Source organism: Pristiophorus japonicus, chromosome 7, assembly GCF_044704955.1.
Source record: "Pristiophorus japonicus isolate sPriJap1 chromosome 7, sPriJap1.hap1, whole genome shotgun sequence".
Taxonomy (NCBI): Eukaryota; Metazoa; Chordata; class Chondrichthyes; family Pristiophoridae; genus Pristiophorus; species Pristiophorus japonicus.
The window spans coordinates 27,871,015-27,888,018 of record NC_091983.1 but is presented as its reverse complement, the minus strand read 5'-3'; the positions used below and the strand labels follow the sequence as shown (position 1 = coordinate 27,888,018).

General features: G+C 47.2%; 1 protein-coding gene across 5 annotated transcripts in view; it reads right to left on the bottom strand.

The window, feature by feature from the left end:
- The window catches only part of dst (dystonin), a 647,938-nt gene that overhangs the window by 116,037 nt on the left and 514,897 nt on the right, over positions 1 to 17,004 (bottom strand). For all 5 annotated transcript variants that reach the window (XM_070884881.1, XM_070884882.1, XM_070884878.1 and 2 more), the window contains 7 exons: positions 11,060 to 11,221; positions 10,784 to 10,954; positions 7,884 to 8,050; positions 4,282 to 4,441; positions 3,791 to 4,117; positions 3,531 to 3,615; positions 1,152 to 1,393 (listed from right to left, as the gene is read on the bottom strand). In XM_070884881.1, coding sequence (XP_070740982.1) covers positions 1,152 to 1,393; positions 3,531 to 3,615; positions 3,791 to 4,117; positions 4,282 to 4,441; positions 7,884 to 8,050; positions 10,784 to 10,954; positions 11,060 to 11,221 — 1,314 coding nt within the window. The remainder of the gene's footprint in view (positions 1 to 1,151; positions 1,394 to 3,530; positions 3,616 to 3,790; positions 4,118 to 4,281; positions 4,442 to 7,883; positions 8,051 to 10,783; positions 10,955 to 11,059; positions 11,222 to 17,004) is intronic.

Below are 17,004 nucleotides of genomic sequence, written 5' to 3'. Positions count from 1 at the left end.
ATGGTAAAACTACAATATCAAAGCTTCAAGTGGTTTCTAATCATAACCCCCATTCTGCGATTAGACAGCAGCCCTGGTCACGGTTTAACCGTCTAAAATGCAGGATGCACGACTTTTCCATGGTGGTGTTATCGTCCTTGGCCCTTGCGGTGACTATCAGTGCGTTCTGATGTACTGCGATGTTTACAAGGGAATTAACAATTGTATCATCGCAGCATTTTTTGAAGAAAGCAATTGCAGTTAATGACTGAAATATTCTTAATTCAATAAATACAATGTAACCAAAATTACAGTCAATATATCAAGTTGGCATTAACACTAAGGCATACTACTTATTCCGCCAAAAGCAATGGAAGATATATAATTTTTAAATCAGTCCAATTGTGATAATTTTACAGAATTTCTGATAATCACAAGCTCCTGATCCTAATATTAAGATCCCATCCATTACAGATATCCATACACTGATAACGGACCATCAGTCAGAAGAGTTCAACAGACTCAATGACTCACTGACAATGGCCACTGCTCGCAATACAAACAAATGAACTCTATGCTTTCAACAGTATCAAGACTTTTTATACATCCCAAGGAACAGCTGCAGGGAACAATGGAAAACATCGGTCTCCATCCTATTGGCTCTCTAGTCAGTGGCACCCTTGCTAAAAACACAGGGTCACTCAGAGGTCGTGAGTCTCTGCTTGAGTGATTTATTGATGCTATTCTGACAACCTTCTCCCAACTATTGAAGTGCGAGATTACACAGAAAGCAGATAAACAAATCTGTCCCTGATATAGCATCTGCTGGTCAAGGTGCATCAACCAACAACCCTTTTATGCAAAGACATCAGTGAAAATTCATCCACAATGAACCAGTTAAAAATAGCAATTAACTGAAAGTGCCCATCACCATAAAACACACACATGAGCATGCATGGACACACTCACTAACGCACACTCACTCATTCACATGATGGAAAAATCCCATTTGTATGTGGAGGCTGAACTAACAAGGAAAACAATATGTTCAGATAAAACAAAATTGTTTATAGTACTGTGATGTACCACAGAACAAAGGGACACCGAGATAGATACACACAGGCAAATGCACACACATACATTCAGAAGTTACAATGTGCAGAAAAACTTACTTTTTGTCTTTCCTGTGCTTGAGCCAGCTGTTCTCCTGTAAGTACCTCAGAGGCATATGTGGCCAGTTCAGTCTCCACTTTCTCGAGCCAGGTAGCTAACACCTCGTGGGCAGACTGAAACTTGGTAGCGAGCTGGAGGGCCTGTTCCAATGTCTTCAAGACTTTACCACTGGTATTGGTGATTTCGGCATAGCGAGCTTTGATGCCATCTAGCCTGTCCTGAATTATTATAACTTCATCCCCTACAAAGAGACAAGATGTTCCAAGTATTGTTCAAATTAAAAGCAAGGGCATGAACTATTTCAGGTTCTGTTGGGAGCAAGTCAACTACTATTAATGTCATTTGCTAGCCTGCCAAACGTGATTTCAGCCCAAACTCAGATCCTACTCAACGCACTTCGGATCAACAGAAAGCTACACTTTCTATTTGGCGCAACGCAAGAAAGAACTTGCATTTATATAGCAACTTTCACAACCTCAGCACATCCCAAAGCGCTTTAAAGCTAATGAAGTACTTTTTGGTGATGTAGTCACGGTTGGTTAACTGCTTCACCTGAGGTGGTACTGCAAGAATGGTGCAAGGTTGGTGGCACGGTTTGACACTCCACGGCACCATCCCACCATCGATAGGTCAGCATGTCATCCAAAACTCTGCTGGCCGTATCCTAAATCGCACCAAGGATCGTTCACCCATCACCGTGTGCTCGCTGATCTACATTGGCTCCCAGTCTGGCAACGCCTCGATTTCAAAATTCAAATCGTATGTGTCCAAATCCCTCCATGGCTTTCACATCTCTAAACTCCTCCAGCCCTACAACTCGCCAAGATCGCTGTAATCCTCCAATTCCGGGCTCTTACACATCCCTGATTTCCATCACGCCACTATTGGCGGCCGTGCCTTCAGTTGCCTGGGCCCTAAGCTCTAGAATTCACTCCCTAAACTTCTCCACCTCCATCTCCATCTCCTCTTTTAAAATGCTCCTTAAAGCCTACCTCTTTGAACAAGCGTTTGGTCACCTGTCCTAATGTCTCCTTCTTTGGCTCGCTGTCAATTTTTGTCGGACTCGGCTCCTGTGAAGTGCCTTGGGACATTTTACTGCTTGGTCAAAGAGGTAGGTTTGAAGGACCATCTTAAAGGAGGCGAGAAAGCTCCAATCATGAACGACTGAGGGGAGGAAATGTGGGGGGCTGGGGGCGCGGGGAAAGGAAGTACAGAGCAACAACTGAAAAGGCTCATAAAAGCCTAAGTGTAACTTACACTGATGTCTTTGTAACCGTGGACCATCTATATGGACGGAATTACCATCCAACGCTCGACTTGTGAAAAGGCTGCAAATTACAAAGGCCCACCAGAAATTGACGTCAGGTGCAAAGGAGGCAGAAGCCCATAACATAAACCCTCTGTCCCTGATCCTCACTGTAGTCATCGGGTCCCCAAGAATTAGACATTATCTGGACATTGCGTTTTATTATTTTCTCACTGCAGAAAAAACTGGAAGCCTGTTTGTGGGAGGGATCCAGGTACTTTTCCATGTTGGACTTCAAATGGAAGGTCCATTGTTAAGCAATGTGAACTCGTCAGAGTTAGATCAGATGAACTGATCAGTCAGAAAACCATTACCTGGATGAGATAACCCTGAGAGGCGGGAATACCAGAACAATAGAAAGCCATTAAGTCCCAGACCGGTTGGAAGCGAAACCCCACACCAGCCATCAGTGGAATACCCAGAAGCCACACAAACAGGATGCTTCGGAACAAGGACAAACTTTATTGGGCTAGAAAAGGCAAACAGACTTCGCATATAAAAGGGGACTGTGTACAGCTCTCTCTCTTGCTCTCGCTGCTTCGCCTCTACAGGAAACGAGCACTCCACGTGGGACGGAGAGAAGAAACCAGAAGAGACACGTTTTCACCAGGAGAAGCAGCGAGTAAGCCAACGAATCGGTGAGCATCATCTCTGCCCGCTCAATTTTAAGATCACAGCCATGGTGTGAGGGGGTATCGTGTGTTCTCCCAACTAAATCTCAGTAAGGGTTTTAAGGGGGAGGTTTTAGATGTTGGGTACTTCGCGATAGGGGCCTGTCTAAACAGGCCAGACTGTGTTGTACTGTGTTTGTTTGTATTACACTACCAGGCTGTGTTCTTACTGGGTGCAGGTGTGTTTTAACTTCAATAAAGCATTGCCGGTTGAGACCAAGGTATTTGCCCATGACTCATTCATCTGTTCAGTACAGTAATCACTCCCAGGTCTAGAACTATTGTAAAGCGGGGGTGTGTCGAAAACACCTAAAGGAAACCACTTACATTGCCCCAATGATCTGCGACAAACAGGGCATAACCCAGAAGCAAATCCTCACCCGTCTGTCCCGACTGCTTACCTGTTGTCTGTTTCAGTAGAGCCAATCCGTTTTTAATAGCCTGATCGACATGCTGCTTCCGAAGCATGATGTCCTCGTGAAGAGTCTGTTATCGTAGGACAGGTTTGGTTAATGGAAATCGGTAGAAGCAGAAAACTCAGAGATTCGGCAATGTTTTGATTCAATCAAAACAGCAACAATAAAAGAAAAGTGCACATAAGGAAAATGATATATGTTTAAAAATGTAGAAAGGAAAAATAAAGCATAATGAAAAAAGGTACCAGATGCTCCGAATGCTGCTTCTGCAGATGATCGGGATTGTAGTCTTGAACGGTCACGTTATCCAGTTTGTCCTGCACTTCAGCCAACCAGTTCAGAACCTCTACTTCCTCCTCCCCAAAGATCCAGGCATTGGAGAGGGCCTGCTGGATCAGGGCAGCTTTGCGGCCACACCTGTCCTGGACCTCGATATACCGAGCCTGGGCTGAATCCAGCCTCCCCTGCACCATGTCTTTATCGTCTCTGGAACTCATAGTCTTTAACGACTGACCAATGCTAATAGCCTGGTGCAACTGTTTACCGTGACTGATGACATCATCTTCTGTGTCCTACGCAAGGTGTACAAATGAATGAGAAAAGGTACTGCGGAAAAATAAACTGAGGCAGCAAAGGACGGCAACAGAAAGGTACTTCCAAAAATAATAAATATGCAAAAGATGCAACTTAAATGTGAAGGAATGAGCTGCAAACCGACACCTGGATTAATACTCACCTTGTGCTGGTAAATCTGCTCTTGCAGTCTGGCAGTTTGAGTACCAATAGGTTCAGAGTTTGCAACCTTCTTCTCAGCTGCAGAAAGCCATTCCATCAAGGGCTCCACAGAATCGTGGAACTGCTGAGCCACAACCAAGATTGCCTCCAACTGCCGCTGTCTGTAGAAAAGACAAAAGGAATTTTGTTATAAAAGAACATGCACTTGTATGGCGCCTTTCACAACCTCAGGGTGTCCCACGGTGCATCACAGCCAATGAGGTACCTCTTTGGCAGTGTAATCGCTGTTGTAATGTAGGAAACATGGCAGCCAATTTGCAGCCAGCAAGTTCCCACAAACAAGAATGACCAGATCATCTTTTTTTTTTTAAATGATGTTGTTGTGGGATAAATGTTGTCCGGGACGTCGGGGAGAACTCCCCAGCCACCCGTGAAATCGAGACATCCAGAAGATGGACATCCAAAGTTCATCGGAGCTGAAATATTGAAATCCTGTCATTTTTGGTTTGCGCTCTCCTGAATATTTTTGTTGAAATATGTGACAATATTCTATGCAAGCACCCACATCAGCTTCAACACAGTTCCCAACCTCCTACGTGGACCAGCTCCTCATTAACTGCTTCAGTTATAATTGATATATCATAGCGTTTACAATATATTTGGAGAGAAAAATTACTTTACAGGACCGAGTCAATGGTCTCTGGTCTGATCTGGAGCTAAGATACGAAACAGGCTCGAGGGGCTGGATAGCCTCTACCTTGGCCTTTATTACACAAGAGAATTCGAGTATGAGTAAAGATGTCTTACTGCAATTATGTAGGCCCTGGTGAGACACCACCTGGAATATTGTGTACAGTTTTGGTCTCCTTATCTAAGGAAGGATATACTTGCCATTGAGGGAGTGCAACATAGATTCCTTGGATGGGGGGATTGTCCTATGAGGAGAGATTGACTAGACAAGGCCTATATTCTCTAGAGTTTAGAAGAATGAGAGGTGATCTCATTGAAACATACAACATTCTTATAGGGCTTGGCAGGGTAGATGCAGGGTGGGTGTTTCTCCCAACTGGGGAGTCTAGAACCAGGGGTCACAGTTTCAGAATAAGGGGTTAGTCATTTAGGACTGAGATGAGGAGAAATGTTTTCATTCAGAGGGTGTTGAATCTTTGAAATTCTCTACCCCAGAGGGCTGTGGATGCTCAGTCCTTGAGTATATTTAAGACAGAGATTGATAGATTTTTGAATATTAAGGGAAGCAAGGGATATGGGGATAGTGCGGGAAAGTGGAGTTGAGGTAGAAGATCAGCCATGGCCTTATTAAATGGCCTACTCCTGCTCCTAATTCTTATGTTCCTATGCTTCCGTGGCTCATAAGTACCAGTGCAATTCAAGAGAGGTGAAGGCAGGGGAGCATCCATCGCTCGAGCCTGTGTAACCCACGTGCTCGGTGTTGCACGATTGTATGGCCCGTGACATCACATAATGAATCCATAGTTTGTAAATGAAAACTTTTGGGCTCTATGGGAATGAAGGGATATGGGATTGGGCAGGAAAGTGGAGTTCCAAAACAGCCACGATCTTACTGAATGGGGGAGCAGGCTCAAGGGGCCATATGGCCTACTCCTGCTATTTCTTATGTTCTTATGTAAAACAAAAACAGAAACAACATTTTCAGACAGGATTTCCGACTTAAAATACGGAAAAATGTTGGCAAATGCGGACAAGGTCTGAAAGAGAAAGGTTTACATTTCAGCCACGGCCCTTTATAGAACAAACAAGGCCATTTCTGAGTTATCGTCTCTCTCGTACCATCAGATGTTCTATAATCTGAAGAATTAGAGGGAAAAAATAAAATCACTACATAAAAACAGGCAGAAAACGCCATAGATGGTTCGGGGAATGAACTTTGGGTTAACATGGGTAATTAACCACTGGCCTGGTTTTAAAATCACATCTGCCATATGACTGTATAATCCATTAGAAATCAACTGAAATCTAAGCTACAGAAATGAAGCATGTGTGATGACTTCAGTCTATTATAATTATACCCAATAACTAAAAAAATGTTTTTACAGATCAATATTTTTGTTCCTATAATGTACTTTGTTTTTCAGATGGTTAATTTGCAGGTCTTATTTAAATGGTGAAACACCAGGAACAGTGGCGGTCTAAAGAGATTTAGGGGTTCATGGACACAGATCGCTAAAATATAGTGGTCAGGTACAAAAAAAATCAAAAAGGCTAATGGAATGTGAGCCTTTCTAACTAGAGGGCTAGAATATATAAAGGAGAGGGAGTTTTGCAACAGCTATACAACCCCTGGTTAGACCACATCAGGAGCACTGTGCACGGTTCTGTGCACCACACCTTGGAAAGGATATATTGACCTTGGAAGGTGCAGCACAGATTCACCAGAATGTTACCAGGACTCCAAAGGTTAAATTATGAGGAGAGATTACATAAACACGGCTTGTATTCCCTGAAATATAGAAGGTTAAGGGGTGATTTGATTGAGGTTTTTAGGATTTTGAAAAGAATTGACAGGGTAGTTAGAGAGAAACATTTTCCGCTGGCGGGGGAGTCTCGTTCAAGGCGACGTAACCTTAAAATTAGAGCCAGACCCTTCAGGAGAGAAGTTGAGAAACATTTCTTCACGCAAAGGGCGGAAGAAGTTTGGCACTCTTTCCGACAAAAAGCAGTCGATGCTAGCTCAATTAATAATTTTAAATCTGAGATCGATAGTTTTGCTGGCCAAGGATAAACACAGTAGGTGCAGGAGTAGGCCATTCGGCCCTTCAAACCTGCACTGCCATTCAATAAGATCATGGCTGATCATTTTTGTAACTTCAGTACCCCATTCCTGCTTTCTCTCCATACCCCTTGATGCCTTTAGCTGTCAGGGCCACATCTAACTCCCTTTTGAATATATCTAACGAACTGGCCTCAACAACTCTCTGTGGTAGAGAATTCCACAGGTTCACAATTCTCTGAGTGAAGAAGTTTCTCCTCATCTCGGTCCTAAATGGCTTACCCCTTATCCTTAGACTGTGACCCCTGGTTCTGGACTTCCCCAACATCGGGAACATTCTTCCTGCATCTAACCTGTCAAAATGTTATGTTTCTATGAGATCCCCTCTCATTCTTCTAAATTCCTGTGAATATAAACCTAGTCGATCCAGTCTTTCTTCATGTCAGTCCTGCCATCCTGGGAATCAGTCTGGTGAACCTTCGCTGCACTCCCTCAATAGCAAGAATGTCCTTCCTCAGAGTAGGAGACCAAAACTGTACACAATATTCAAGGTGTGGCCTCACCAAGGCCCTGTACAACTGCAGTAAGACCTCCCTGCTCCTATACTCAAATCCTCTCGCTATGAAGGCCAAAATGCCTTCTTCACCACCTGCTGTACCTGCATGCCAACTTTCAATGACTGATGTACCATGACACCCAGGGTAGTAAGGGCTACGGAACCAAGGCAGGTGAATGGAGTTAAGATGCAGATCAGCCATGATCTCATTGAATGGCGGAACAGACTCGAGGGGCTGAATGGACTGCTCCTGTTCCTATGTTCCCAAGTGAGCGCAGATCCACAGATCCTTCTGTACCTGTTTTCAGCCTTGGTCAGCAGGGAATTCCACCTCCGGCTCAGGCCCTGTAGCTGATTCAGAGTCTTCTCTCGGTCTGAGGAATCTGCTGACCCAGCGATCTTCTCCCCTTCGCGCTTGATCATCTCCACCGTTGGTTTGCGATCGTCCAGCAAGTGTTGGAGAAGCTTCATTGGAACAAACAGTTAGGGTCAGATTCATAGTCAACAACAGAGTACTTAAGACTTGCTACCCATTCCTAGACTTGGAGCAGATGGTCTGTGTTGTCCAACTTTTCACCATTTTCTTCACTGGTCAACAGTACTGGTATTTACAACAGGTCACACTGGAATGCACTGCCTGAAAGGGTGGTGGAAGCAGATTCAATAGTCATTTTCAAAAGGAAATTGGATAAATACGTGAAGGGGAAAAAATTGCAGGGCTACGAGGAAAGGGGAGAGTAGGACTAATCTTCTAAAAAGCCAGCATAAGCACAATCGGTCATGCTGTGCTGTATCACTATGATGCAATTTTCTGACTGCATCTATTAAAGTTAACCTGTTTTTAACCTTAGATGTTAGTACACACCAATATCACTGGTTAGCCAATAAGGAGCAATAAACTGGAGGCCACTGATCACCAGAACCCAGTGCCTCCAGTCATAAAACGTTTAACGTACACTAACTATATCGCTGACATGCACTTTCCTACAGGAGTCACGACATTGTGATCAGAAACAGGGACCACAGACGAGGTTTTAACCCTGCCTAGTCTGGGAATGCTGAAGCTAGTTGCAGTGCAATGTTTCCTTTAGGGTGCGCAACGTTCTGTAGTTCCCGCGCAGCCGGCTCAGCGAGATATTTTGAATGGGCCGCGCACCCCAAAAAAATTGAAGGGAACATTTGCAGACCCCAAACGTTCACCCCAACTGAGATCAGCTGACTCGACACAGGCCAGGGAGTGAAGCTGGGATCAGCTGACTCGACACAGGCCAGGGAGTGACTCGACACAGGCCAGGGAGTGAAGCTGGGATCAGCTGACTCGACACAGGCCAGGGAGTGACTCGACACAGGCCAGGGAGTGAAGCTGGGATCTCACTGGCCTGTACGGACTGCTCGGTTCCACACAGTGATTGGGGGAAACTTTCGATAATGTTCAGTCAGGATGCAGCACTTTGTCCAGAGGCACCGTATTGAGTCAACTGAGCGAGTGTTCAGATAACCGAAGACTTCAACTCCATCAAGGCCAAGAAAGAAAACTAGCCATTTGGTGTTTCAAGATGACAACGTCTGAGAAAGCTGTACGGATGAAGACCAATCACAACCCACTCTACTGAAAGGTAATTTACAGCCAAGAGCCATTTACCGGGCATGGCAGCTGATGCCTAAAACCACATCTTCCATCACACCAGGTTTTGAACACAAGCCCTCATTCGTTCAGGCAAGTGTGTGCACATCCAGAGTTCTGCTTCCCTCCCCACATAAACTACCCCTCAGCCCCTCTCCCCTACACAGACTGCCCCTCAGCCCCTCCCCACATAAACTGCCCCCGCCCCCGCAAAATAAACTGTCCCTCAGCCTCTCTCCCCTGCCCCACCTCCCTCCCCACAAAAACTGCTCCTCTCCCCCTACATAAACTTCCCCTCAGCTCCTCTCCCCCCACCCCACATAAACTGCCCTTCAGCCCCTCTCCCACCTCCCTCTCCACATAAACTGCCCCACTCCCCACATAAACTACCACTTGCCACCCCGCCCCACCCATATAAGCCACTCCCCACCCCTCTTTCCTCCACATAAAGCGTCACTCACCGAATGGCCTTCTTCCGTGCTGCAATCATTCATCCCCCTCCCCTCCGCCTCTCCCCCCTCCCACATAAATATACATCTATCGAAATGAGGGACTGCCACCAGACTTCCATTCATTCACTGCAGGAAGTTCTGGTAACCAGAGCTTCGAGCCCTCACTGACATCACTTACCTCTGAAGAGGGACACTCAAAACCAACATTAGTCTCTTACAACATCACAGAAACATTACCATCGACAAGATGCACTGCAGCAACTTGCCAAGGCTTCTTCAGCAGCACCTCACAAACCCACAACCTCTCTCACCTCGAAGGACAAGGGCAGCAGGCACATGGGAACACCATCATCTCCAAGTTCCCCTTCATGTCACACACCAGCCCGACTTGGAAATATATCGGCGTTCATTCATCATCGCTGGGTCAAAATCCCAGAACTCCCTCCCTAACAGCACTGTGGGAGACCTTCACCACACGGACTGCAGCGGTTCAAGAAGGTGGCTCACCACCACCTTCTCAGGGGTAATTAGGGATGGGCAATAAATGCTGGCCTTGCCAGCGACGCCCACATCCCAGGAACACATTTTTTAAAACACGAGGCCAATCCAGACAGCTCTACGATGACGGGAGTCCATAGAATGACCAGAAGATGCCAAGCTAATTTAAAGAATTTTTTTAAAACTTGTGTGTGGAATCCTTGTGGGCCGCAGGGAGAGCAGGAGTCTGTGGAGCTCCCAGAGTCTCCAGTCTTAGTTCTCCCTCCCAGCGATAGGATCTTCACCAGAACGCCCTTCCCTGCACTAGTTTCATGCCGGGGACCGTTCCCCTTGTGTTCCCGGCATCCCCGAGGAACCAACCCGAGTTCCGCTGACGTCACTTCTGCCGGTTTCTGGCGTGAGGCAGTGGTGGAGTGTTTAACTGAGGCCCGGAGGTAAAATGACCCAGGGCACACATTGAGTTCTCTGCAAGGGTATCGCTCAAACCCCACATCCCATCTGCCCAAGTTAAAGGGGACACCCATTATATAAATATAAATATGAGAGAAAACACCTTGCTTAAAATGTCAAACTCTAGCAGTAGCTTGGTACAAATTCACACTTCATGAAGCATTCTTGACTTACTTTTTGTTCTTGAATCTGAGCTTTCACTACTTTGAACTCAGCTGACGGTGGCTTCTGATTGGCTATGAGCTCCTCTGTATCCATGAACCAGCTGAGCAACGATTCGAACGCATCCTGAAACCTCCCACAATGCAAGAGGGCTTCCTGCAGCTTGGCTGCTCGTTCCGCAACCTATTCAATAGATTACATAACCCACATTAACGGGAGTGCACACAGCAGGCAGAGAGCTACCCGTTTAACCATCAGGGGATGGAGAAAGAAAGAAAGAAAGTAAACCTTTTTCGTGAGCGTATTCCATCGTGTATTTGCTTCTTCAAGGTCGTGCTCCAACTTCTGGATATTGGTATTTTTAGCTACACTCTGGACCAACCCCTGACCGAGTCGATTCACCTCTTGGAGCACAGACTGAAGTGGCTCAATCTCTTCCTTCTGAAATACCTGTCGTTTACACAAGGAACAGGAAAAGCATTACAATTCACACTGGATGAAATGAGTCAATCAGATGTGTCTCTAATACCATTCCATAGATAGATATATTTAATACAGTTGGACCTCTCTGGTCCGGCACCCTTGGGACCTGACCCATGCCGGACCAGAGAATTTTCCGAACCACAGGAGGTGAACTGGTGACAACGACCTGGACGCGTTCTGCGCAGCATTTAGTCGTCCAGAATCACTCAATTTTTTCAAATCCTCAGGCCCAGCTTCAGTGCCTCAGCCAGCCGCCTGCCCTTCCCGTTCCTTGCCCGGCCCCCAACACCTCAAAAAACCACATACATACACACGAAAAAAAACTAGAGATCGGAGATAAAGTGGAGGATAAAGTCAAGGAGAGATGTCTACCCTTTCCCACGATCCTACTCCCGGCACCAGTCCGTGTGTAAGCCGCGAGCAGAGCCTGACTGGTGGAAGTGGCAGTGGCAGCCTCTTCACACCGAGACACACACACACACACACACACACACACACACAATCCCGAGTCCGGGGGAGGGGAAAATGTCGCCTCAGCCCGGCGCTGCAGCTGCAGCCTTCAGAGCATGCACGCCCGCTGCCAATCAGGCATGCAGAGGCGGCCTCGGCAGCGAGGAGCGTGCATCAAACCACAGCACCAGCCGGTGTGTAAAACCTCCAGCTGGCCAGGGATAGGCTGTTCAGATTTGTCATCCAAAATGCATCACACGCACGTTTAACTCGTGGGGCCACAATTTTTTTTTCCAATGATTTCCATCCATACCGGGACTGATGCCAGACCAGGGATGTTTCTGGACTAAAGAGTCCCGGACTGGAGAGGTACAATCTGTAATAGGTTAGAATGAAATAAACATTGTCAAAATGCAAATACTGTGTCAAGTCATTTTGCAGTGTTGTGCCCTGGTGTCTATTTGTGCGACAGTCCCCACAACTTATACAGTCAATGCTTACCCCATTGATCCTCCTATATCTCGCAAATAGCACTAACCATGTGCCAGTACCATAAGGGTCAAGTACAAAGGCGCCACTTAAACCGCATTAATATCACAACAACTTGGTTCACATAGTGACGGAATAAACAAGTTGCTGTGATACGGGAAAGTCGGCAAAAGATTTCATCTCAACAAACTCTTCAGGCAGATTTTTCAATTGAAGTTGATCTCAAGCCAATTAATTTCCAGTTATTCTGGTAAAATCTGAAGTAAATCCTTTAATGGGCATCAAATCCAATCAACTTTTGGTCATCTCAGCTAGAAAACACAACATTAAAAATTGTTGCTGAGCTAAGAACAAAATTGAATGTGGTGCTGAATGAATTATGGCATTTTGTGGTTCATTAAACTTCTTCCACTATTCAAAATAAAACTGAAATTATTTACAATAGTTTGCATTACCAAACAGATTATCTGCTCTCTAAATCTCCTCTTCTTTTCTGTCCTTCTTTAGGGTTCAGCATCATCTGCTCCACATACCCGAATTCGCCCAGGTACCCTCTAAAGCTCAAAGCAGATGACCAACCAAAGGAAAAATTCTCCTGGCCTCCCCAGACCCCTTTGCCCTGACAACAAAACACTAGTGTTTCTTCCATCCCCTCATACAAAGCTTCAAATTCATCAATCCAATCCTACACTGTTCACTGTTACTGTAATCTTCAAACTCGTTCCGAAACAGATACCATTTAAATTCACTTCTCAAGTTAACTAACATGAAATCCGTTATTTCCACCATTCTCCAGGTGGAAGTGGTGAGAGGAATTCTCATCACTACTCTTACTTGAAGAGTATTCACATAGAGTTCATACAAGCACTCCAAGCACTATTTAGTTTCATTGGGCCCAAGTTACCACACGATTTGCGCCTGATTTTTAGGAGCAACTGGTGGAGAATGGACTATCTTAGGAATCACAATTCTCCACATTTTTTCTTCTGCATTCTAGTCAGATAGAACAGTTCTACTTTGGAACAGAATTTTTTCTTCAAAAGGGGGCGTGTCCGGCCACTGACGCCTGATTTGAAAGTTTCCACAGTGAAAACGTACTCCAAACTAAAGTAGAATGGAGCAAGTGAAGATTTTTGTAGAACTGAAAAAACCTGTTCTACACATTAAAAAATCAGGCGCAGGTTACAAATTAGGCGTCCAGAACGAGGTGGGGGGGGAGGGGGGGGGAAGGGAAGTCATTAAATTCTATAATAAATCCTTATTTATACTTATACAAATATTATACAAATAAATCCAACCTGAATAAACATTTATAAGCAAAGAAAAGATTAAATAAACCATCTTCCTACCTGTGTGAAAGTGCTTCAGGCAGGCCTTTCGGGACCGAAGGCTGAACGGGCCGGCCCGAGACTTCGGGCAGGGCCCGTCCCCAGCACCAGATTTACAGGTAGGTGGTGTTGGGTTGGGTCGGGTCGGGGAGGTTCGGTTCGGTTCGGGGGCGGGGGAGAGAGAGAGAGAGAGGGGGGGGGAGAGAGAGAGAGAGGGGGGGGGGAAGAGAGAGGGAGGGGGGAGGGAGAGAGAGAGGGGGATAGAGAGAGGGGGGGGAGAGAGGGAGGGGGGAGTGAGGGAGGGAGGGAGGGAGGGAGGGAGGGAGGGAGAGAGAGAGAGAGAGAGAGAGAGAGAGAGGGAAGGAGGGGGGAGGGGGAGAGAGAGAGAGAGAGAGAGAGAGAGAGAGAGAGAGAGAGAGAGAGGGAGGGAGGGAGGGAGGGAGAGGTCAGGTCGAGTCCAGGAGCGGGAGTCGGGTCGGGTCCAGTGGGGGGGGGGGGTCGGGAGTGCGGGTCGGGTCGGGTCCAGTCGGGGAGTCAGGGAGGCGAGGAGCGGGAGCAGGAGCGCGGGTCGAGTCGGGTCTGTCGGGGGGGGGGGGGGGGGGGGGAGGGCTGTCGGGTCTGGTCCGGAGGCAGGGGGGGGGGTGGGGGAGCGGGTGTCGGGTCTGGTCTGGTCCGGAGGCGGGGGGGGGGGGGGGGGAGCGGGTGTCGGGTCTGGTCCGGAGGCGGGGGGGAGGGGAGCGGGTGTCGGGTCTGGTCCGGAGACAGGGGGGGGGGGGAGGAGCAGGTGTCGGGTCTGGTCTGGTCCGGAGGCAGGGGGAGGGGGTGGGGGAGCGGGTGTCGGGTCTGGTCCGGAGGCAGGGGGGGGGCGGGGAGCAGGTGTCTGGTCTGGTCTGGTCCGGAGGCAGGGGGGGGGGGTGGGGGAGCGGGTGTCGGGTCTGGTCCGGAGGCAGGGGGGGGGCGGGGAGCAGGTGTCTGGTCTGGTCCGGAGGCGGGGGGGAGGGGAGCGGGTGTCGGGTCTGGTCCGGAGGCGGGGGGGGGGGGCGGGGAGCAGGTGTCGGGTCTGGTCTGGTCCGGAGGCGGGGGGGAGGGGAGCGGGTGTCGGGTCTGGTCCGGAGGCGGGGGGGGGCGGGGAGCAAGTGTCGGGTCTGGTCGGGGGGGGGGTCGGGCGGGGAGAAGGAGCTGGCCGTGGGAGGAGCCTTATTCACGCAGCCCCAGTGAGGCCATTCGGCCAGGGCTCGGGGCTGCGTGCTTCGGGCCCCTCCCACACAGTTCGGTGCCTGGAGCTACTGCACTTGCGTGCCGACTGTAGCGCGCATGTGCAGAGGTCCCGGCACTGTTTTCAGCGCAGGAACCTGGCTCCGCCCCCCCACAGCTCGTGCTGGCTGCGCCGAGGGCCAGAGGACCTGCAAGTAGGTGGAGAATACCGAGGATTTTTTTAGGCGCACTTTGTGGCGCGAAAAACGGGCGTCCAGGTCGGGACTGCGCCGTTCTAGGCGCGTGTGGAAACTTGGGCCCATTGAATCATAAAATAGAATAGGCAGAGGAGGTGCTTCAGTTCATCGAGTCTGCACCAGTTCTTTCAAAGAGCAATCCAGTTAGTCCCACTCCACCCACTCTTCCCCCATATCCCTGCAATTTTTTTCTCCTTCAAGTATTTATCCAATTCCCATTTGAAGGCTACTATTGGATCTGTATCCACCACCCTATCAGGCAGTGCATTTCAAATCCTACCCACTCCTTACGTAAAAATGTTATTCCTCGTGTCGTCTCTAGTTCTTTTGCCAATCACCTTAAAGCTGTAACCTCACATGATTGACCCTTCAAACATTGGAACCAGTTTCTCTTTATTTACTCTCTGTAAACCGATCATCATTTTAAACACTATTAAATCTCTTCTTAGCCTTCTCTGCTCCAAGGAGAAAAATCCCAGTTTCTCCAGTCAATCCACATAACTGTAATCCTTCATCCCTGCAACCATTCTAGTAAACCTCTTCTGTACCCTCTCCAAAGCCTTTATATCCATCCACAATACTCCAGCTGGGGCCGAACTATATAGGTTTAGCATAACTTCCTGGCTTCTATACTCTTTGCGTCTATTTATAAAGCCTTTCCACCTTCAAAGATTTGCGCACAAGCAGCCCCAGGACTCTGTTCTTGCATCCTCTTTAAAATTGTACCATTTAGTTGGTATGATCTCTCATTTTTCCTCCCAAAATGTATCACCTCACACTTCCCAGTGTTGAATTTCAACTGACAGGTGTCTGCCCATTCCACCTCTTTGTGTCTTCTTGAAGTCTATTACCATTTTCCTCACTGTTTACTACACTTCCAAGTTTAGTGTCTGCTGCAAATTTTGGAACTGTGTCCTGTACGCACAAGTCCAAGTCATTAATGTATATCGAAAACAGCAGTGGTCCTTGGGGAACACCACAATATACCTCCTTCCAGTCCGAAAAACAGCCATTTACCACAACTCTGTTTTCTATCCCCAAGCCATTTTGTATCCATGCTACTCCTGCCTTTTATCCCATAGGCTTCAATTGTGCTAACAAGCCCACTATGTGGTAGACTTTCAAAAGGGGTTTGATAAAGTATGTACACAACATGAACTGCACTGCCCTCATCCACTCTCTCTGTTATCTCATCAAAAAACGGAAGCAAGTGTATCAAACAGGTTTTGCCTTTAACAAATCCGTGCTGGCTCTCCTTTATTAGTCCATGCTTGTCCAAGTGGCTGTTAATTTTCTTCCGGATTATTGTTCCGAAGTTTCCCCACCACCAACGTTAAACGGACTGGCCTGCTTCTCCTTCTCTCCTAACATACTGCACAAATAATATTCAAATCGGCAATGCCCCTCCATTTAAAAGACCTGGATGATGATCATTTCTTGATCTCTGCTTCCTCAATGAAAACAAATTCTGATCAGTGAATCACCCTTCATAACACAGAGCTCCATTACCAAATCATTTTAATTCTCAGCCCCACTCTCTGACCGTTCTGTCCTTGGCCCCCTGCACAGTTCTATTGAAGCTCAACAGAAACTCGATTAGACACTTCACAGCCTTTCTGGCTCAACATTTACTTCAACAATTTCAAATCATAACAACAACAGTAGTTGCTGATTCTACTTTTGTCATTTTCAGCTCCTCCTTTTGTTTTGTTTCTTTACTTGTTCCATTACCACCCCTTCTGCCTTGCATGGTCGTCCCTTTTGTCCTTTAATCACTCTTGCTCTCCATCCTATCACAGATCTGCCCTTTTGTTCTTTCCTCTGCTGCCCCCTTTCCCTATCTAGGTGCTTGCTTAAAATCTGCTATATCTCTCACTTTTTCCAGTTCTGTTGGAAGGTCATTGACCTGAAACGTTAACTCTGGTTTCTCTCTCCACAGGTGCTACCCGACCTGCTGAGTATTTCTAGCATTTTCTATGTTATTTCAGATTTCCAACACCGCAGAATTTTGTTTTGTATCTAGTCATTCTTG